At 42.9% G+C, this 16,179-nt stretch overlaps 3 protein-coding genes and 1 long non-coding RNA gene across 11 annotated transcripts in view; 1 reads left to right on the top strand and 3 right to left on the bottom strand.

Moving 5' to 3' along the window:
• Nucleotides 1–3,072, bottom strand: pdxp (pyridoxal (pyridoxine, vitamin B6) phosphatase). Its single transcript, XM_086030227.1, has 2 exons — nt 2,268–3,072; nt 1–1,091 (listed from the first exon to the last, which is right to left on the bottom strand). Exons 1-2 carry the CDS (start codon nt 2,863–2,865, stop codon nt 751–753), a joined length of 939 nt encoding a protein of 312 aa, XP_085886353.1. The 5' UTR covers nt 2,866–3,072; the 3' UTR covers nt 1–750.
• Nucleotides 2,058–12,677, top strand: LOC147147148 (uncharacterized). 4 transcript variants are annotated; one of them, XR_015086757.1, is made up of 9 exons: nt 2,058–3,074; nt 7,046–7,129; nt 8,056–8,153; nt 8,484–8,594; nt 8,679–8,759; nt 8,880–9,026; nt 9,743–9,890; nt 10,827–10,994; nt 12,460–12,677. It is a non-coding gene; the product is annotated as an uncharacterized LOC147147148 (long non-coding RNA). The 4 variants fall into 4 exon arrangements; XR_015086756.1 differs by lacking the exon at nt 2,058–3,074 and adding an exon at nt 4,089–4,488; XR_015086758.1 differs by lacking the exon at nt 2,058–3,074 and adding an exon at nt 4,089–4,488 and having other exon boundaries at nt 8,059–8,153.
• LOC147147149 (UDP-glycosyltransferase 3A1-like) lies at nt 7,726–13,703 on the bottom strand. Of its 3 annotated transcripts, none has more exons than XM_086030226.1 (11): nt 12,924–13,703; nt 12,516–12,617; nt 11,528–11,629; nt 11,327–11,447; nt 11,063–11,226; nt 10,821–10,985; nt 9,734–9,942; nt 8,874–9,019; nt 8,702–8,787; nt 8,356–8,575; nt 7,726–8,268 (listed from the first exon to the last, which is right to left on the bottom strand). In XM_086030226.1, exons 2-11 carry the CDS (start codon nt 12,595–12,597, stop codon nt 8,001–8,003), a joined length of 1,563 nt encoding a protein of 520 aa, XP_085886352.1. In that variant the 5' UTR covers nt 12,598–12,617; nt 12,924–13,703; the 3' UTR covers nt 7,726–8,000. The 3 variants fall into 3 exon arrangements, with proteins under 3 accessions (XP_085886352.1, XP_085886351.1, XP_085886349.1); XM_086030225.1 differs by having other exon boundaries at nt 12,709–13,702; XM_086030223.1 differs by having other exon boundaries at nt 12,516–13,700.
• The window catches only part of spef2 (sperm flagellar and cilia associated 2), an 18,565-nt gene continuing 16,060 nt past the window's right edge, over nt 13,675–16,179 (bottom strand). For all 3 annotated transcript variants that reach the window (XM_086030220.1, XM_086030221.1, XM_086030222.1), the window contains 5 exons: nt 16,057–16,146; nt 15,802–15,972; nt 15,487–15,687; nt 14,406–14,528; nt 13,675–13,821 (listed from right to left, as the gene is read on the bottom strand). In XM_086030220.1, the coding sequence (XP_085886346.1) occupies nt 13,759–13,821; nt 14,406–14,528; nt 15,487–15,687; nt 15,802–15,972; nt 16,057–16,146 (648 nt within the window). In that variant the 3' untranslated portion in view covers nt 13,675–13,758. The remainder of the gene's footprint in view (nt 13,822–14,405; nt 14,529–15,486; nt 15,688–15,801; nt 15,973–16,056; nt 16,147–16,179) is intronic.

The following is a 16,179-nucleotide window of genomic DNA, read 5'->3' on the forward strand; positions in this document are numbered from 1 at the left end:
TATTAGCATAAATGCAGTTTATTGTTGCCAACATGCTCTCTATGCTAACACTGAATAATCACTAGAGTGATACGATCATTGACATCCATGTGACAAGCTTTAAAACAGGTAAAAAATAATTCCTGAATTAGTGGCCTCACTGCAGCCATTAAATGAGATAATTATATTGGCACATGACTATCAGATTGTCAAATGGAGAAAAGCTGTTGCTATACAATTTGCTGTTGTGATGTTAGTCCTTACAGACCAAAATGAAATGTTCACAAAAAAAAAATACTCATCCAGTATCAAACACGCAAGCTCGTAGAAGGTGCAAGAAACGACGAAAGACGGTTGATCACAAATGGCCACGACACTTAACATTGAGGTATGCTTGAAATACAGTAGTTCTTCAAAAAAATCACAAATGAATTCTTTTCAATCGATCATGTGTCATTTGCTGAAGCTCAGTATTTGTGCTATTTCTGATACATCCTTGGATGCATGGTACTAAAACCCTCTCGATATAGGGAAGTAAAATTATATGACAGTAATTGGTCCAAGCAAGTATGTTATCGTGAAACATCTTGACTGAGAGACAAACTTTGTGTCGGGAGGAGCTCAATATTTTTGATTATTTTATTATTTACACTGATTATTTTAGATCAAACAATTTGAAAGCGATTTATTTTTAAAGATGTGTGAGGGGTGTCAATTACTCGCGGCTTTTCACTATTCACAGCAAGGCTCTGTCCGCATACCCCGCACTGATCAGTTGCTCTGCTCTTCCACCTCCTCAAACGCAGGCAAGAAATCAGCGATGGTGTCCACCACATAGTCCGGCACCAGGCTCTGGTACACCTCGCTATTCCCATACTGGTCGGCCTCCTCCATCTGAGACACCCCGGTGAGGGTTAGCATGGTGTCCAGGCCGCAGTTGGAGCCGAACAACATGTCGGTCTCCAGGCGGTCGCCCACCATTAGGCACTGGGCCGGGTCCATGCCCGGAAACTGGCTGGAGATGCACTCAAACATGTAGCGGCTTGGCTTGCCGATCACTGTGGCCTTCCGGCCCGAGGCCACCTCCAGGGCTGCCATGAGAGACCCGGAACCTACCAGAGAGAACAAAAAAACAAGAGGGGTTCAAATGAAACTTACCAACGTTGGCTTCCCTCGTCAGCTGAGATACAAGAATCTCACGTCCTTATGACACACATGCGCAACTAAACAATTAGGTTCCAATATAAAGTACAAATTGAACTGTTTGCTGTTTTTCTAATCTGCTCATTAAACATAATAAAATTAAACTTAATTGTATGCTGTTTTAATATTGTGTCTTTATAGAGTAGTGGTGACTTAGAATTGTGATGTGATAGTGCTACAGTCAGAGAGGGGCATTCCGTCCCAGGGATGGTTGAACGGTCCCGGACGGACTCCCATTTTCTTGACGGACTGAAGACGATAAGTCTTTTTAAAAAGGATGGACTAAGCAAGGACGGAAGTGGCTAAGTGGATATGCATAGGAAATTAGCCAGCTCGTGATCTTTTAATAATGTTTATGAGTGCACGGATGCTTAAGCACATTTTAAATGCCTTGCAGCAAATCACACCCATCAACACTAGGGTGTACTGAATCTTACAAAAGTTGTAATTTCCACGTACATATCTGTATATAATCTTACACATTACACATTTTCGAAAGGCTGCTGTCACGTGATCGGAAATCAGCTCTACCAGATGGAATCAAGGGAAAGAGAAAGAATGAGAATCTTGCGAGAGTGAGCAGATGACACTTTAAAAATGGCGGTAGCAATGAAACAAGTCCATTAAAAAGAAAATATGGTGGTATTAAAAAAGTGAACATGATAAAATCGACATTGGTCATAAAGATTTGTAATGTACGGCGTATATGTTTGAAAAGGTGTTTCCACCTGTACAAATTATGCCAAGAGCGTACAACTTGACAGGTATGAGCAATTGTGTGGAACCTATAGAAATTACAAACCCCTTTGGTGGTGTTGTGCGTCATTTATTCAGAGCTTTTCACTATTTGTAGCAGGACTCACCAGACCCTAGCCAACGTGAATTGCAGGAGTTCACTAGACCCCAATGGAGACGCAGGTGACAACTGCATTGCACCAGTGGCACTAATTGTGTATCAGTGACTCGTGATGCTGCCAACCTCATGTAACCTCATCTAGTTATCCTAATCAGTTGTGGTCAAGACAGTACAGTAAAAGGCTAGCAATGACACTCGGCAGAGTGACCGGAGCACCACACTTTCATACCTGGCAATATCCTTCCACTTGACAGCGGGTGCCAGGGGTCGTTGTCGGTGGCCAGAAACAAGCAGTTGGGGTCCTTCAAGTAGCACGACGCCTTGGCCAGCTTGAGGAAAGTCAATTTGTCGTCGTGGCCCACCAGCACCGCCTTGACGTCCGCGGCCAGGGCGCAGTCGTAAATGGTAGCGTCCGGCTCGTCCGCCTCCTCCACGCAGGGGATTCCCGCCTCCCGGAGCTCGTCCCGCAGCCCGTCGCAGCCGACGACGAACACCTGACCGCGGAGCTTGGCCACGTCCCGCAGGTAGAGAGCCGAGCAGTAGGAGGAGCTGAAGATGTGCTCCAACGCGACAGCGGTGAAGCCCAGCCGGTAGAACTTGTGCACGTACTTCTCGCGCGGCCTGGTCGAGTTGTTGGTGACGAACACGACGTTTTTGCCCTGCCTCATAAGCGAGTTGACCACCTGGGCCGCGCCCGCCACGGCCTTCTCCCCGTGCCACAGGACCCCGTCGCAGTCGAACAAAAAGAACTCCTTCGCCTCCAGGAGACCTCGTATCTGCGCACCGCCAATTTTCCGGCAGGCTTTGAAGCCAAAGGTGGCCGCCATGGCAGAGATGTCCTCGGCCTCTTCCGTGTTTCACCTCCAAGCGCGTCGCCGTGTTCGGAACTCGACCATAATAATGCGCTTGACGGGGGGTGGAAATACGGCAGCGTGGCCGTCCGATGTTAACTCACATTGCGGAGAGGACCTTGGCGATGTTACGCACCAGTTTACAGTGACAGGAAAGAATCTCAACGTATCGCCACGCCCACCTGGTAAAATTCTGACCAATCGAATTGCAGTGGCGCTTTGACCAATCAGGAACGTACTACGACAACAAGCTGATGATAAGTGATCCATTTGTAAAACTGAATTTGAAATATATTCTAAGTTGTAACTTGTTTAGTTGAAGTCTATCGACATTTTGTTCATGGTGGAATTAAACTGGGATGTCTGATTGATTGTATATATTTTTGGAGCTTGGAGTACCTGGAGAAAACCCACACAACCAGGATTCAAAACCCAACTGTGAGGTTGGCAGATGTGCAAAACAGTAGTTAACCATGCTGCACTATTTTCCATAATTTTATTAAAAACAAATAAAGAATACCCAATTTTTATACACAATTTTGTAAGTAGGACAAGTTAATGCAAATTAACAAATATCCTGCACTTGTTGTAGTTACTTACCAGTGCACACATTATGAACCACTAGATGACGCTATATCCCCATCAGTAGGAATTGGAACTTTGAAGTAAAATTCTGAGTTCGAATCCCGGCCCAAGCAGTCCTGTGTGGAGTTTTCATCTTCTCATATACACTAAATTAACATGTTACCATCATAAGAATTATATCAACTGTACCGACATTGTTTCAAGTTACATTTTAACACACTTATTTGCAGGGGCGGAGCCAGAACGTGGCTAATGGGTAGGCCTGGAAAAATCAGGGTGGGCCTGAATATTTCTCTCACTGAGCACAATCCTGTCCCGACAAAAAAAAAAAAGGGGGAATCAAACATCCCAAGTTGTTTTTACATTGGCTATGCAGTTCCATTTATCAGAAGCAAATGCTGCTTGTTAAAGCTAATCTGTGCATCTACCTTAACTCAATGCAGCTCTACATACCTTTTGATTCAGTACATTTCAGACCAAACAAGTGAAACTGGATCATTTTTTCCTGTAGCACACCTCATGACAGGCTAACACCCCACGGCATAGTTGTTGTGAAAAATTTCTGCTGAGGTCTAAATTATACCACTTTGGGTACGTTCCAGTATAGAAATGTTTCTATTGCATGTATTGGAGTTAGAAACTTGGTGATTTTCAAAAGTAGACATGTTTATTGTGTGACCTTGAAATCTATTTTGGCCGTGGCTAAAACGGGGCTCAGTGACACACTTGAGTGTTAGGCATGAGTCACCTGTCTTCAGCTATATAAGAACTTGAGCTTCTTCGTACGCATCAGTGGTTAGCTCTACAGTGCAAATGAGAATGCACAGTTAGCTACGGTACCTAGCTTGCTGTGCCCACAGTCCGAATAAGGCACAATTTACAGAACAGCTCGGAGTTGTTATTTAAATTCCCAAGCGAGGAGGTAATGCCGTGAACAAGCCCCGCCTGTTAGCTCGCAAGCTCGTTGGTAGCTAGCACTTCTCGTCTCGGCGTGGAAAGCCCCTAACTAGCCCGGTAGGGTATATCCCAGCCACCAGAGGCTTTTAAGTGGATATGTTTTTTTGTGATTCAAACATGTGTATACTGTATGTGTAAGCATCAAGGTTAAAGGTTTAGCATTTTTCATTATAGTTCATTTTATTTCGTTTTGACTTTTGTCTTTTAAATTCAGAAAGTTTTAGAACGGGTAATTAGTCTCAGTATTAGTTTTATGTTATTTTTATTTTTTATGTACCTTATAGCCTATGGTTTGTCTGTTGAGTGCAAGATAATAATTTAAAAAAAATCACAATAAGTAATGTGTAATAAGGTAAAGTAAACTACAATTCCCAAACGATCTTCCTTATTCTGTACGGTTGACAGTAACACCGAAATAAATGCATTTAAATAAAGCCTGAAAGTTCAACTGAAATCAGATGACAAAGACTAAAACGAAGGACATTGAAGCTATACTGGAAAAAAAAGTACTTGCTTTTCGGTTGCATATGATTACAGATGGGCGAATCGATTTCAAAATATTGATATTGCGATCCAGAGTGCTCAATTTTAAGTATCGATCCTCAAGCTAAAGTATCAATATTCCAATTAATTCATATATATAATATATTGTACTTATACTTGTTAATCTAGAATTTACAATGTCGTATTGTCATCCAATCAGAATTTTCGCTATGATTTGCCAAGGCCTTGGCAGAAACAGACTGCTGGCTCTGGTCCCGCCCACCAGAATTTTGTAAACACATTTGACTGGATGATGAATGATCAGGTTGAAGGCCCACGACTCGTAGGCACTGCATGGAGTCCACGCCACTGTTGACAAGATGACATGGAAGTGGTAACCAAATTGATTGGTTCTACTGACGATGTATGCGCTCCCATTGGTGTGAGCGCAGCGGCAGCGGAAATTGATTTTGTTCGCAGCTTTGTGTAAAAAAAAAAAAAAGTCGCTTCTGGTATATCGGATTGGTATCGCGATATTTGGTCCACTATTACTAGGTATCGGATCAAATGCAAAATCCCTTGTATCGCCCCGCCCTAATGTACATGTTCAAAATAAGTAAATCCAAAGGATCTTTTTTTTTTCAGTGTATGACTATAATTTGTTTTAGTTAGTTCCGTAAAACGTAGTTCCAATTAGTTTGTTGTATGTATATACAGTAGTCAGTTGTAATTCATGGACTAAAGAAGTGGCAATTCAACCATTGCATTATAGCTGTGGAGCAATGCAAGCAACGAATCACTGCACATTATCACACTGACTTCAACACATGTGTGAAGCAGCAGATTATAGACGTGTGAACGTGTTGTTTTATTCCGTGAATTGTATTGTTTTTCTTCTTTAACAGTTCGTGCCAACAGCTTGTCAGATTCTTTCCCTCCTCTCGTCTAATTTGTTTGCTTTCATTCCTCTTCTGCTTCATTGCAGTTTCATCTTTTGTTTTTTTTTTTCTCTTTTGCCATTATTATCTGTCCCCCCGCTTGCTGTTATATTATGCTTGGGCCCGTTTTGCCCGGCCCACTTGGGATTGCGTGCGAGGCAGAGGAAGACATACTGGCACCTGCAACTGCCAGACAAATGAAAGGAAGAGATGGCATGAAGGATTGGACAGCTGAATGGGGGGAGAGAGAACATGCCGTTCTAATTGGTCATTCTTTCCTTGCTAATTTATCTTCCCCCCCCCCCCAACACAGATGTAAGGGGTGGGAAGAAGGGCAGAGAAAGGGGAGGGGAGAAGTCCTCCAAGACCTTTTCTGCTCTCCACTGCGGAGTGAGCGCTGACCGTGAACATTGCCGGGCCTTGTGTAGGAGTGGGAAGCAGACTGTGCCAACAAGCAGGGGAGGCCACAGGGGTCGGAGTTGAGGCCTGCAGGTGTGGGTGCCAAAAGAAGAGCCTGGAGGCCACACGGAGACCCTGCCCAGCCACCCCCAAACTCTCATGCACACGCACACAAACAATGGTGCACACTGGTAATGGCGCAAAAAAGCGTGTTTGCATGTGCCCCCCTGCTTGTAGCACAGTCAGGTCAAAGCAGCATGGAGGTGTGGGACAATACAGAAGGCCTATGTCCAGTGGAGGGTAACAAAGTACAAATATTTCACTACCGTATTTAAGTAGATTACTCAGCTTTATGGACTTGGAATATTTTTTTCCAATGACTTTTTACTTTTATTCCCTACGTTTGTGGTGCCTTGAGATGCACGTGTTTTGACTTTTGTGAGATTTTCAGTCCAGAGATACAAGTATGCTTCAGACCACTAGATGGCGCTAGCAAACATCCAGCCACCCTCAATTCGCATTGGTTTTCCTCGCAGTAGAAGGAGAATATAGTTGGAGGCAGTAATGTGTTTACGCTGGTTTGCCAGCTGCCAATAGAGGCTGTAGGAGAGCAAGGAAGAACAATTCATTGTGCACATTAGGTCGTGATGTCATGTCATGCATTTTCTGTTTGCCGGCTATGCGGAGTGCAAATTTTATTATTGTGAGTTTTTATACAGTATAATACTGTTTAGTGCAAAGTTTTCTTTGTTGTTGCTGTTTCAACATTTTGTGCGACTCTCTTTTACTTTTAGAATGCCAGCCTCTCCTTTGGAGCATCTCTCTAAGGCGGCGATCGCTGTCCTCTGCTGGGCGGAGGTAGACATTGTACCCTACTCGTAAGATGTTATTTTTCCCCCGTTGTCTTTTTTCTTCATTTGTTGTAATGTTGAGTAAAATTCTTTTAACGTTTTTCTAGGTTCCTATTTTTTTGCAGTACTATACTTTATATTGGTATAAAATGTTGAAGTACTCTCGACTTTCTTTAGTTTTCAGTACAAATGCTTTTAAAGTGGCAGTTTAAAAACAACATTGTGATGATAATCGAGACTGGACAATATGAAAAAATATATTGTGATATATATATATTTTTTTCATCATATCGCCCAGCCGTAGCTTGAAGTGTTTTTTGTTTGGACTTCAGCCAGCCTGACTGATAATGCCATTGGTGGAGAATGTCGCTGTGGAGGTGGTTATTCTGATAATTAGCTCCAATGTTTTGAAAGAGTGTCAAAGAAGTGCATAATGGTTCGCTCGCAGACACATTTTCAGAACTAGGCCGAGACTAAAGATTCACTTGATTGTCTGATGTGATGGGTGGGCCGCCACTTCACAGAGAGCCAACTAATTGTATGCAAGCCATTTAAGAGTCAATTTTAAAATCACTTAAAATATTCCCAGCAACAGATGATTTCCAAATCCAAACATATCAGACTTGTGTTCAACGTTTGAGGTTCCACTGAGACTTTAAATCATTTTATTAAAAAATGTGGTTTCAAGACTTTTGGTCATGCAAACATCTTTTACATCAACATTACCGGCCTTCTTTGAACACAAATTCTATGCAATGGTTGCAATAACCGTGAAGAAGTGGGCAAGAATGCAACCTGTGATCAAAAGGTCCCAGGTTTGATTCCCTTGAGCAAGGCACCTGACTCAGTTATGAGCGTTATCGATAAAAAGCTTCACCAGGACACCAAACGAGTGCTACTATTGTGTTTTCTTACTGTCAACTTTGCTTATCTTGCTCTTGCAAAAAATCCAGCAGAGAAGGACCGACCCGGCAAGACCCATCAGGACGAGGAAAAGCAGGTCCAGCAGACATCTCTGGTACCACGACTGTTGCAGCGAGGCAGGCCTCAGGTGAGCTCCTCCTCCGCTGTACAGGATGTGCTCCACCCACTGCACAAGTCGAAGTGCGGGGGGCACCGGGTGCGATCTGTGGATGCGGCTGAGGGACAAAGCTGCCGACTTGAAACTAGAGAGAGGGCGAGGAATCATGCAAAGAATACACGGTAGCAAGATATCGCTTGTTTGAATGATTTGGCTGTGCATTTGCACGCACCTGACATTCCGAATGACAGTTTGGATGGTGGAGCTAAGCAGCTTGCCGGTGATCCGCGTGGGGCTGATGGCGAGGCCCAGACCCTTTGCTTCTGCCCTCACCACGTTGTCAAACTGATCTCCAAACAGGGGGATGCCCAGCACGGGAACGGCGTGATATACCGCCTGCAGAAGACTGTTCTGACCTCCGTGGGTGATGAAGAGGCGCACCTTGTCATGTCCTTGGAAGAAATGAGACAGGTTTAATTTGGAAAAACATGACAAATAAAATCAATCTTCAAATAATATTGACGCATATCAAAATCTAATATAATTCCGATGCAGTGAATAATAAAGTGGATAAACACCAAGCAAGTCATTGAGAGGCAGCCAGTCCACGAGTAGAAGATTGGAAGGTTTGCTGAGGTGAGGCGGCCAAAGCTCACGGTCGTACCTGGAAGCAAAAAAAAAAAACGAGCATCGAGATCAAAAATACAGTTTTTATACTGTATGAGTGCACACACCGTGACAAGCTTGTACCTCCAGATCACACCCTGGGGGATCATGGAGAAGCCGTCCACCAGCTCCACCAGAAGCCGCTCCACAGACACAGAAGAGACCATAGATCCCAAGGTGACGATGATGAAACCTGACTCTCTGAAACTGGAGATCCACAAGTCAAGATCCTGCAAGGTACACCAGGTAGACCTCGTTTGACCTTGTTAATAGAGACACATTATGCATTTTTTTTCATTACTGAAAACTGTTCCCAGGCGTCTCATCACCAATGATGGGACATTATGATTTCCTAGGAATGTTGTAGAAGTGATCATATGACGATGTCAACGCTCGCAGAGATTTATAGAAATAAAGTTTTGCATTCATGTAAATCCGTTTTCCTTTATTGTTCATTGGGAGAAATCATTTAAATGATCAGTCTTCACTTAGATGAATAGCATTAATTATTAATCATAATCAAAGGTCCGTGCAGATGCGTACTTTCAGAAGCGCGTATCAAACTCTTAGGCGGTAGCCCTTCACATTAATCATTACCCAAGAAGTAGCGCTCACTTTCAAAAAGGTTGGTGACCCCTGCTATAATGTGTGTAACGTGGCGCATGGACACATCGCCAAACACAACCCCCTCCACATCGCATGAGTCACTTCTCAGTAGCTATCGCTATTAGCTAATGCTATTTTGTGCATATAACAGAACTGAATGGAGCACAACTAGCTGATTTAATTATATTCAATCGATTTTTTTTTGTTGTTTTTTTTTTATTTCACACTTGATGGGCGGGCAGGCACTCCAAAGACCCAACTATTTGTACAAAAATAATAAAGCCACCATTTCCGTGATAAGCTACACATCAGAATGTATTGTTATGAAGAGCACTGACCTGTTCCAGAGGCTCAGCAGGTTTATTGAGGAGCCCCCCCATCAACACGGTGGCAGGCAGAAGAGGCTGCGGGAACTCCAGGGAAAAGTCGGTGTTGAAGGCCCAGAGTTCCGCCTTCTGGTGGAACTCGTCCAGGCCACCAGCGGGGGAGCCCGAGGTGAGGTGGCGCTCGGCTACGTCCTTGAAAATGGACCAGACAATTTTCTGACCTTTCCACGAGAAGCGGGAAATTTTAAGGTGCTGTTAGAACAGTTTGCAGTGTTTTTATGAGAATCTCAAAAAGATGTACAGTGAAACCTCAAAATTACAAAGCCTCGAAAATGTGTATAGTACAGTCGTTATCCACGCACATGAGTGAAGTCCGTGCCACTGCTCATTGCGCCGCCTAAACTGTAGGAACAATGACATAAATTGAAAATACAATTTTCTTAGAATCATTGTCACTTTTCTCCTCCATACCCCGAATATGTAGATTTATGTATCAGCTCAGCTTCAGAAAACACGTCAGCCGTGATTGGTCATTACCTAAGCCCTAAGTGATGTCATTTTCAGTCGACAGAAGTGACAAAATGGCCGCCCCCAATGATGGCTAAAAACGGGTGGATTACCTCTTATTCCACAAACACAATATTTATCAGAAAACCTTGTTTCAACTAGCGGGCCTGCATAGAACATATTCTAGAAATAGAATGGAATGGAATGACTTTATTATCATTGTACAAGTACAACGAAATCGAGGTATGCAGTCGACCGCAAGGTGCCAGCAATGAAAAAATATTATAAAAATTAAAAAAATATATTCGGGTAGACTTCCCCCTTTAATTTAATACTCGTTGAGAGGAAAATCACTCCAGAGACCTAAATATTTGTATACAACCAATCAAAAAGTAAATTGCACTAAACATACCCTCTTTAAATATTATGATAAAGGGTTTATGAGATCAATAGTTTTAGACTGTCATGTATTAATTACATTTTTATTCTTGATGACCGATATTCCGCTATCTATCTGTTTGAATCTTGAGGGTCCACTGTAATATAATGAAGCATTACAGCTTACAGTTTGATATATTTCATGTATGCTTACCTACAGCACCCAGGAGAGAGTAGATAAAGTTCTTCGCACGACCCCAGAGGTCCATGCGGTCCGACAACTGGGAGCTGAAAGCTGGCACTGAGGAGATGGAGGCGGGGATGGCCATGGACAGAGGGCCGTTCAAAGAGCCTGGATAGAAGGCGATGTAGGGGACACCTGGGCGAGGTAAAATGGAAGTGGAATGACATTTTCGGAGTTTTTACAGTAATATTTAATAGATGATCACTGAGTACCAAGTTTGTGTGCTATGATGAAGGAGCAGGGGTTAAACGCATCCAGGATAGCGACGTCGTATTGCTCCTTCTGGAGGAATGTTATTTGATCGCTGTCCCCTAAGAACTTGTCGCACTGATAGGAAAGGTGGCCCATAAAGTTCAAAAAGCCATTAAAGCTGTCCCTGTTGGAAGAAAATTAGTTTAACTCCAAATCAGTAATGTATATGTGGGTCATATCTACCACGCATAAAATAATGTATAAAGGCTCTTAAAGTGTGGTACCGGCCCAGTAAAAACTGTGCTTGTTGTTCCAAGAACCAGCCGTTGTACTGTTTGATGTAATCCTCGCCCAGGGACCAGGTGCTGGTCTGGTAGCTGCCATTGCGACCGGCATATGACAAACCTGACAGATGTGACTTTAGATTAAAAAGGAGAATACAAATGAATGTTGCAGAAAGCGAAATCAACAATGGGAAACAATACCTGTAATGACGGGGTTGCCCAGCTGCAGGAGCATGCGAACCTCGTGGCCGTGCAGGTGGAAGTTATGGGAGATCTCGTCAAATAACAAGTAGTGACTTCCTCCTGCAAGAAAGACGGCATTGACGACTAATAATAATATGTTCTATGTGCCCGCACAGCATACTGATTAATATTGCTTTTGTAGAATGTGAATTAATCAGCAGAATCCATCTCTTTTTATCCATCTCAGGGGGCGGCCATTTTTTCCACTTGCATGTCACAGTTGCTCAGGGCTCCGGTAACGACCATCGCGGCTCACCTGTTTTCTGGATTTATTCAAGTGACATTTGCAAGCTGAGCGCTGCTTAGGCAGCGTGATGTCATTTTCAGTCGACAGCGAGTGTCGAAATGGCCGCCCCCTGAGTTGGATAAAAACAGGTGGATTTTTCTGCTTAACTAATATTGCACAAACACAATTGTAATCACAATGTAATGTTTACACTAGTGGGTGTGCATAGAAATATTGTAAAGAAAATCTTTGACTTGATGTCTTCTTTAAATGAATCTATGCATGTTTTCGGGATGTGGGAGGAAGGCAGTGGTGGAATGTGTGCGTGACTTGTGGCTTGTGCCACAAGAGATGACTGCATAGTGTATAATATTTGGAAAATGAAAAAAAAGTTGTTCTACTTCCGAGTCAATATATTTAACATACTGTGTCACTTGAAAATGAGAATAAAACGAGCCAATTATGAGAAGCCTTGTTCAAATGTTATTTTTTCCCCATTCAATTTTTTTTCTTCAGAATTTTAAACTGTAAAACGTGTCAATCTGACCCGCAACATCACACAAGGGTTCGGTGCCCGGATTATTCATTAAAAATACACCCATTTTAAAAAATATATATTATATAATTTCCTGTGTCGGTTTTCTTCTGTTCTTTTGATGGCTAGTTAAGAAGAAAATGGGAGAAGACAAAAAGCATGACAACGACTGCTCCCCTACTCACCAATTAGGCAGACCGTCAGGATCTTGGCAGACTGGAGCAGTGGGAGAGCCAGCAGCCAGCACATCCAAACCACAAGCCCCATGTCGTTGGCGCCACCCTGATCTGCGGCCAAAGTCCCGTAAATAGTCTTCCAGTTCAAAAATAAACTGTAATGAAAGCGTTCTTGTGCGAGTGTCTGCCTTGTAAAACTCACAGTAAAATTATGATTGTTGACTGTAGCCGGCAGAATGATACTGGCAAAACAATTCCACGCGCGAGAAAGCAAAAGATTCCCAAAAATAAATTGAGTAGAAAAAAAAACGGAGAACATTACATTCAGAGTCAAGCTGGTGATAGGGAGAAAGCACCTACAATGTCTGAGTGTCACTTTGCTTGGCTGTCAGTGTAAATGAATGGAAAAGGTCCGACCTTAAGGCGCTGATCCTTGTCATTCAGGAGTCGGCACGCCAGTCTGTGTGCGTGGTTCTGTCCACATAACACATTAGCCTCTCCGCTTTTCTTCTAAAAGTCAGACACTCACATGTCTACCAGCATTGGACCTGCAGTGTTAATGAAAGGGAGGGACCAGGAGAAGGGGCGGCGGCAAAAGGGGGGCTCAGGGTCCCCCAAAGCACGTCTTTAATCAAATTGGATTAATAGGAATGTTAACTAAGGGCAACACAATTATCATTCGGCATTAACTATCTTCGCCCGCATTTACATTGCCGTTTTTGTCAAAAGGTCATTTGTTGGGTAATATTAGCTTTAAAATAATGCATTAATGAAATGTTTGTTTTGGTGATTACGGGATTGATTGGAAGGGGCGCAGCAGTAGGTAGGACAGCGCATCCCGGCTAAATGAGCTACAATAGGGTTGCGGGTGCTCCGGAAGGTCGCTGCTGGCAAGTGAGGCTTGACATGTAGGTTATCCTGGACAATGCACTCATTGTGGACGCAAACCGATGCTCCTCTGTGTCAGAGAGGTCATTAGAAAAACAAGTGAATCAGAAAAACTACTGGAGTGTTTCAGGAAAAAGAATGCAGAGTCGGAGAGGTCAGTCCCATCATGGCTGATGTTTTCGGTCAGCCTTGCCTTGTCACATAACTCTTAACTCTTAAGTCTACGCGTTGAAACTATAGAATGTTCAACTCATTCCGCGCCGAAGTCACGGAGCAAGAATTTAGATTTGAAAATAGATATTTATTATCTCCTAACAGTTTATTTCGACATAGAAAACAGAAAGTAGATGTTTGTGTTATTCCTTCAATTCGGAGACTGTGGAGCGTCTCCCTGTGGCTGAGGGGCCTGCAGCACATTATGAATGTTCTGAAAGAGAATAAAAGTTTTTTTTTTGAGAAAACAATATTAAGGTTGAAAACTATAATAGCAAAGTGTACTGGCACTGAAGAATTTGGATCAGAGTCCACCTTCAGTGAGATGTGCCTACCTTATGTCTGAAACGTTCGTGCCTCATTAGCATGGGTGGAAATGTGGAAAAATGCTTTTAAAGTAAACAAAGGTGATAAATTCCAGCACCGGCCCCATGGCCTTCGATTGCCCCGTGTGACGCAGTACAATAAAAACAACTCATTGTAACCTCATTAGCCAAGTTAAGAATAAGGCCTTGTACAAATATAAAGACCAATCGGGCTGTTTTTATCCCGATTTTGCTCGTTCTCGACCGAGGATTGTTAACGGCAGATTTATTTGATGCTTTATAAGAAAATCTTGTGGTCTAATCTGTGTTAAGAGTTTAAATATTACGTAATCGCATCCGTAGTGTGTGGTGAAAGCTGACGACTCCCGAGTCATGATTTTGTCTATTGTGATGTGAAACAGAATGTGCGTTTCAGAGTGTTTGTGTGTAGTAAAGTATCTCCAGACCAAAAAAGAGATGAGTCTTGACTTACCACAAAGAGGTGGTTGTCAGTGATCTCAATCAGGTTATGAAAGGAAGGATGCTCAGAGAGGACCGAGAAGGGAACGACATCTTCTGGAGTGTAGCCCAGCTCTGCGAATATCTGCATCAGATGCTACATGGTAGCGAAAGTAGTGATACTGTTAGTTCTATTTAATGTTACATATATAACATTTAGAAAGGGCAGATATTATTCACGGCTTGAACATTCAACTTCATTACATATCACTAATAAAACTAATAAGAAGTCATTGTCAATAAGACTAAAAAGCCAAGGGGCACCAGGGGCTAAAATATTTGTCAAAAGCAAATTAAATAAGATGTCATCATCATTCTCAGGGGAAAAGCTTAGGGCACCAAGTACCATACTTTGGAGGACACCCACATGACCAATGCTTATTAAAATGGGATTTATAAATCCATTGGATGGTAGAAATTTAATATCAAAGGCCCGCAGCAATGTTTCAAAACTTATATTTAAAACGTTGTATTGCTGTTTGCACACATGCAGCAAGTTCATTGCGCCAATTTTAAAGGTTTGAGGCCGTTTTAAAGAAAGACCCTGACCACCTCTACGTGGGTTGACGTTTCAAGATTTTCCTTTACACATAATGACAAAATGCAATATGATTCCACAAAAAAAAAAAGTTTAGATGAGATAGGCCTCAGAGCTTGATAAAAAAAAAAAAAAATAAGAGTCTTCTTTATTACACGATTCGACATTACAGATGCAAATTTGGTTTGTTTTTATTAGAATGGCTCAGAATTTGATGATTCTTTAGTGAAGTTTCCAAATTGTAACGATAAATCCAGTTACAGCCATAAAATAAATAAATAAATAAATAAAAATAAATCTCGGAAATTACACACTGTCCAACAAAGAGGACAAATCCAGAGATGAGAAGATACCCTCTTTGGTGGAGGTAATAATCAGAACCCAACGATCTTTTTTTTCCTTACTGATGTGGCTTTTCCAAACCTTAGTCTCTTTACATATAAAACAGGCCTTGGTCTAACTTTTGCTTTGAACTGGTGCAATGTAAAGCAAACGTATTCCTCTGGTCCCATCATACCTCGACGTTCTCCTCCTGGCTCAAGCAGCCTGAAGGAGGGTTGACGCCGCCTTTCATCTTTCCCACTTCGGGGCCCACAACAGAAAGGAGAGCTGGGATGGACACTGTCTGTCTGCTACTCGCTGCGCACTCTTCCTCCTTGCGATTTTCTTCAAGCTCCAAGGGGGTGAGCACTGTGGTCTCCCATAAACTGGTCTCCGTCTGCGCATGCGACAAGTCTGTGTTACTGAATGGACTGCCGAGAGGTTGGGAATGTTTTGCGGCATGCCGTTTGATGATGATTGACCCGTTTTCCTTGCACACCAATCGACTCACTGTGTCAGCAGGGCTCGAGGTGGGATACTGGAGATGATGTCCCGTCATTACACTTAGTGCTTTAATGAAGCCCTGCTTGGGATCGGGATCTGAGGCGAAGCAGAGTAGCATGGTCATGTAGTCCAGTTGAGGCGGGGTGGTAGAGTGATCGGAAAAGAGCTGGAAAAAGAACTGCGGAGGCAAAACATGGAAATCATTTTGATATTGTCATAATCGTGATAGTTGTCAGGCATTGCGCCCTTGCTGGGGCTTTACCTTGCGCAGGTTAGCTCGACGATTATTCAGAGGCTCGTAGGAGTCCTCGGAGAGGGACTGCTCTCTCTCACTGGAAAACCACAACTCAGTCTGGCGTTAGGGAAGGAAAAGACCAATGACTCC

The sequence above is a fragment of the Filicampus tigris genome, chromosome 5 (assembly GCF_054856515.1).
Source record: "Filicampus tigris isolate MCC_2025a chromosome 5, RoL_Ftig_1.0, whole genome shotgun sequence".
Lineage (NCBI taxonomy): Eukaryota > Metazoa > Chordata > Actinopteri > Syngnathiformes > Syngnathidae > Filicampus > Filicampus tigris.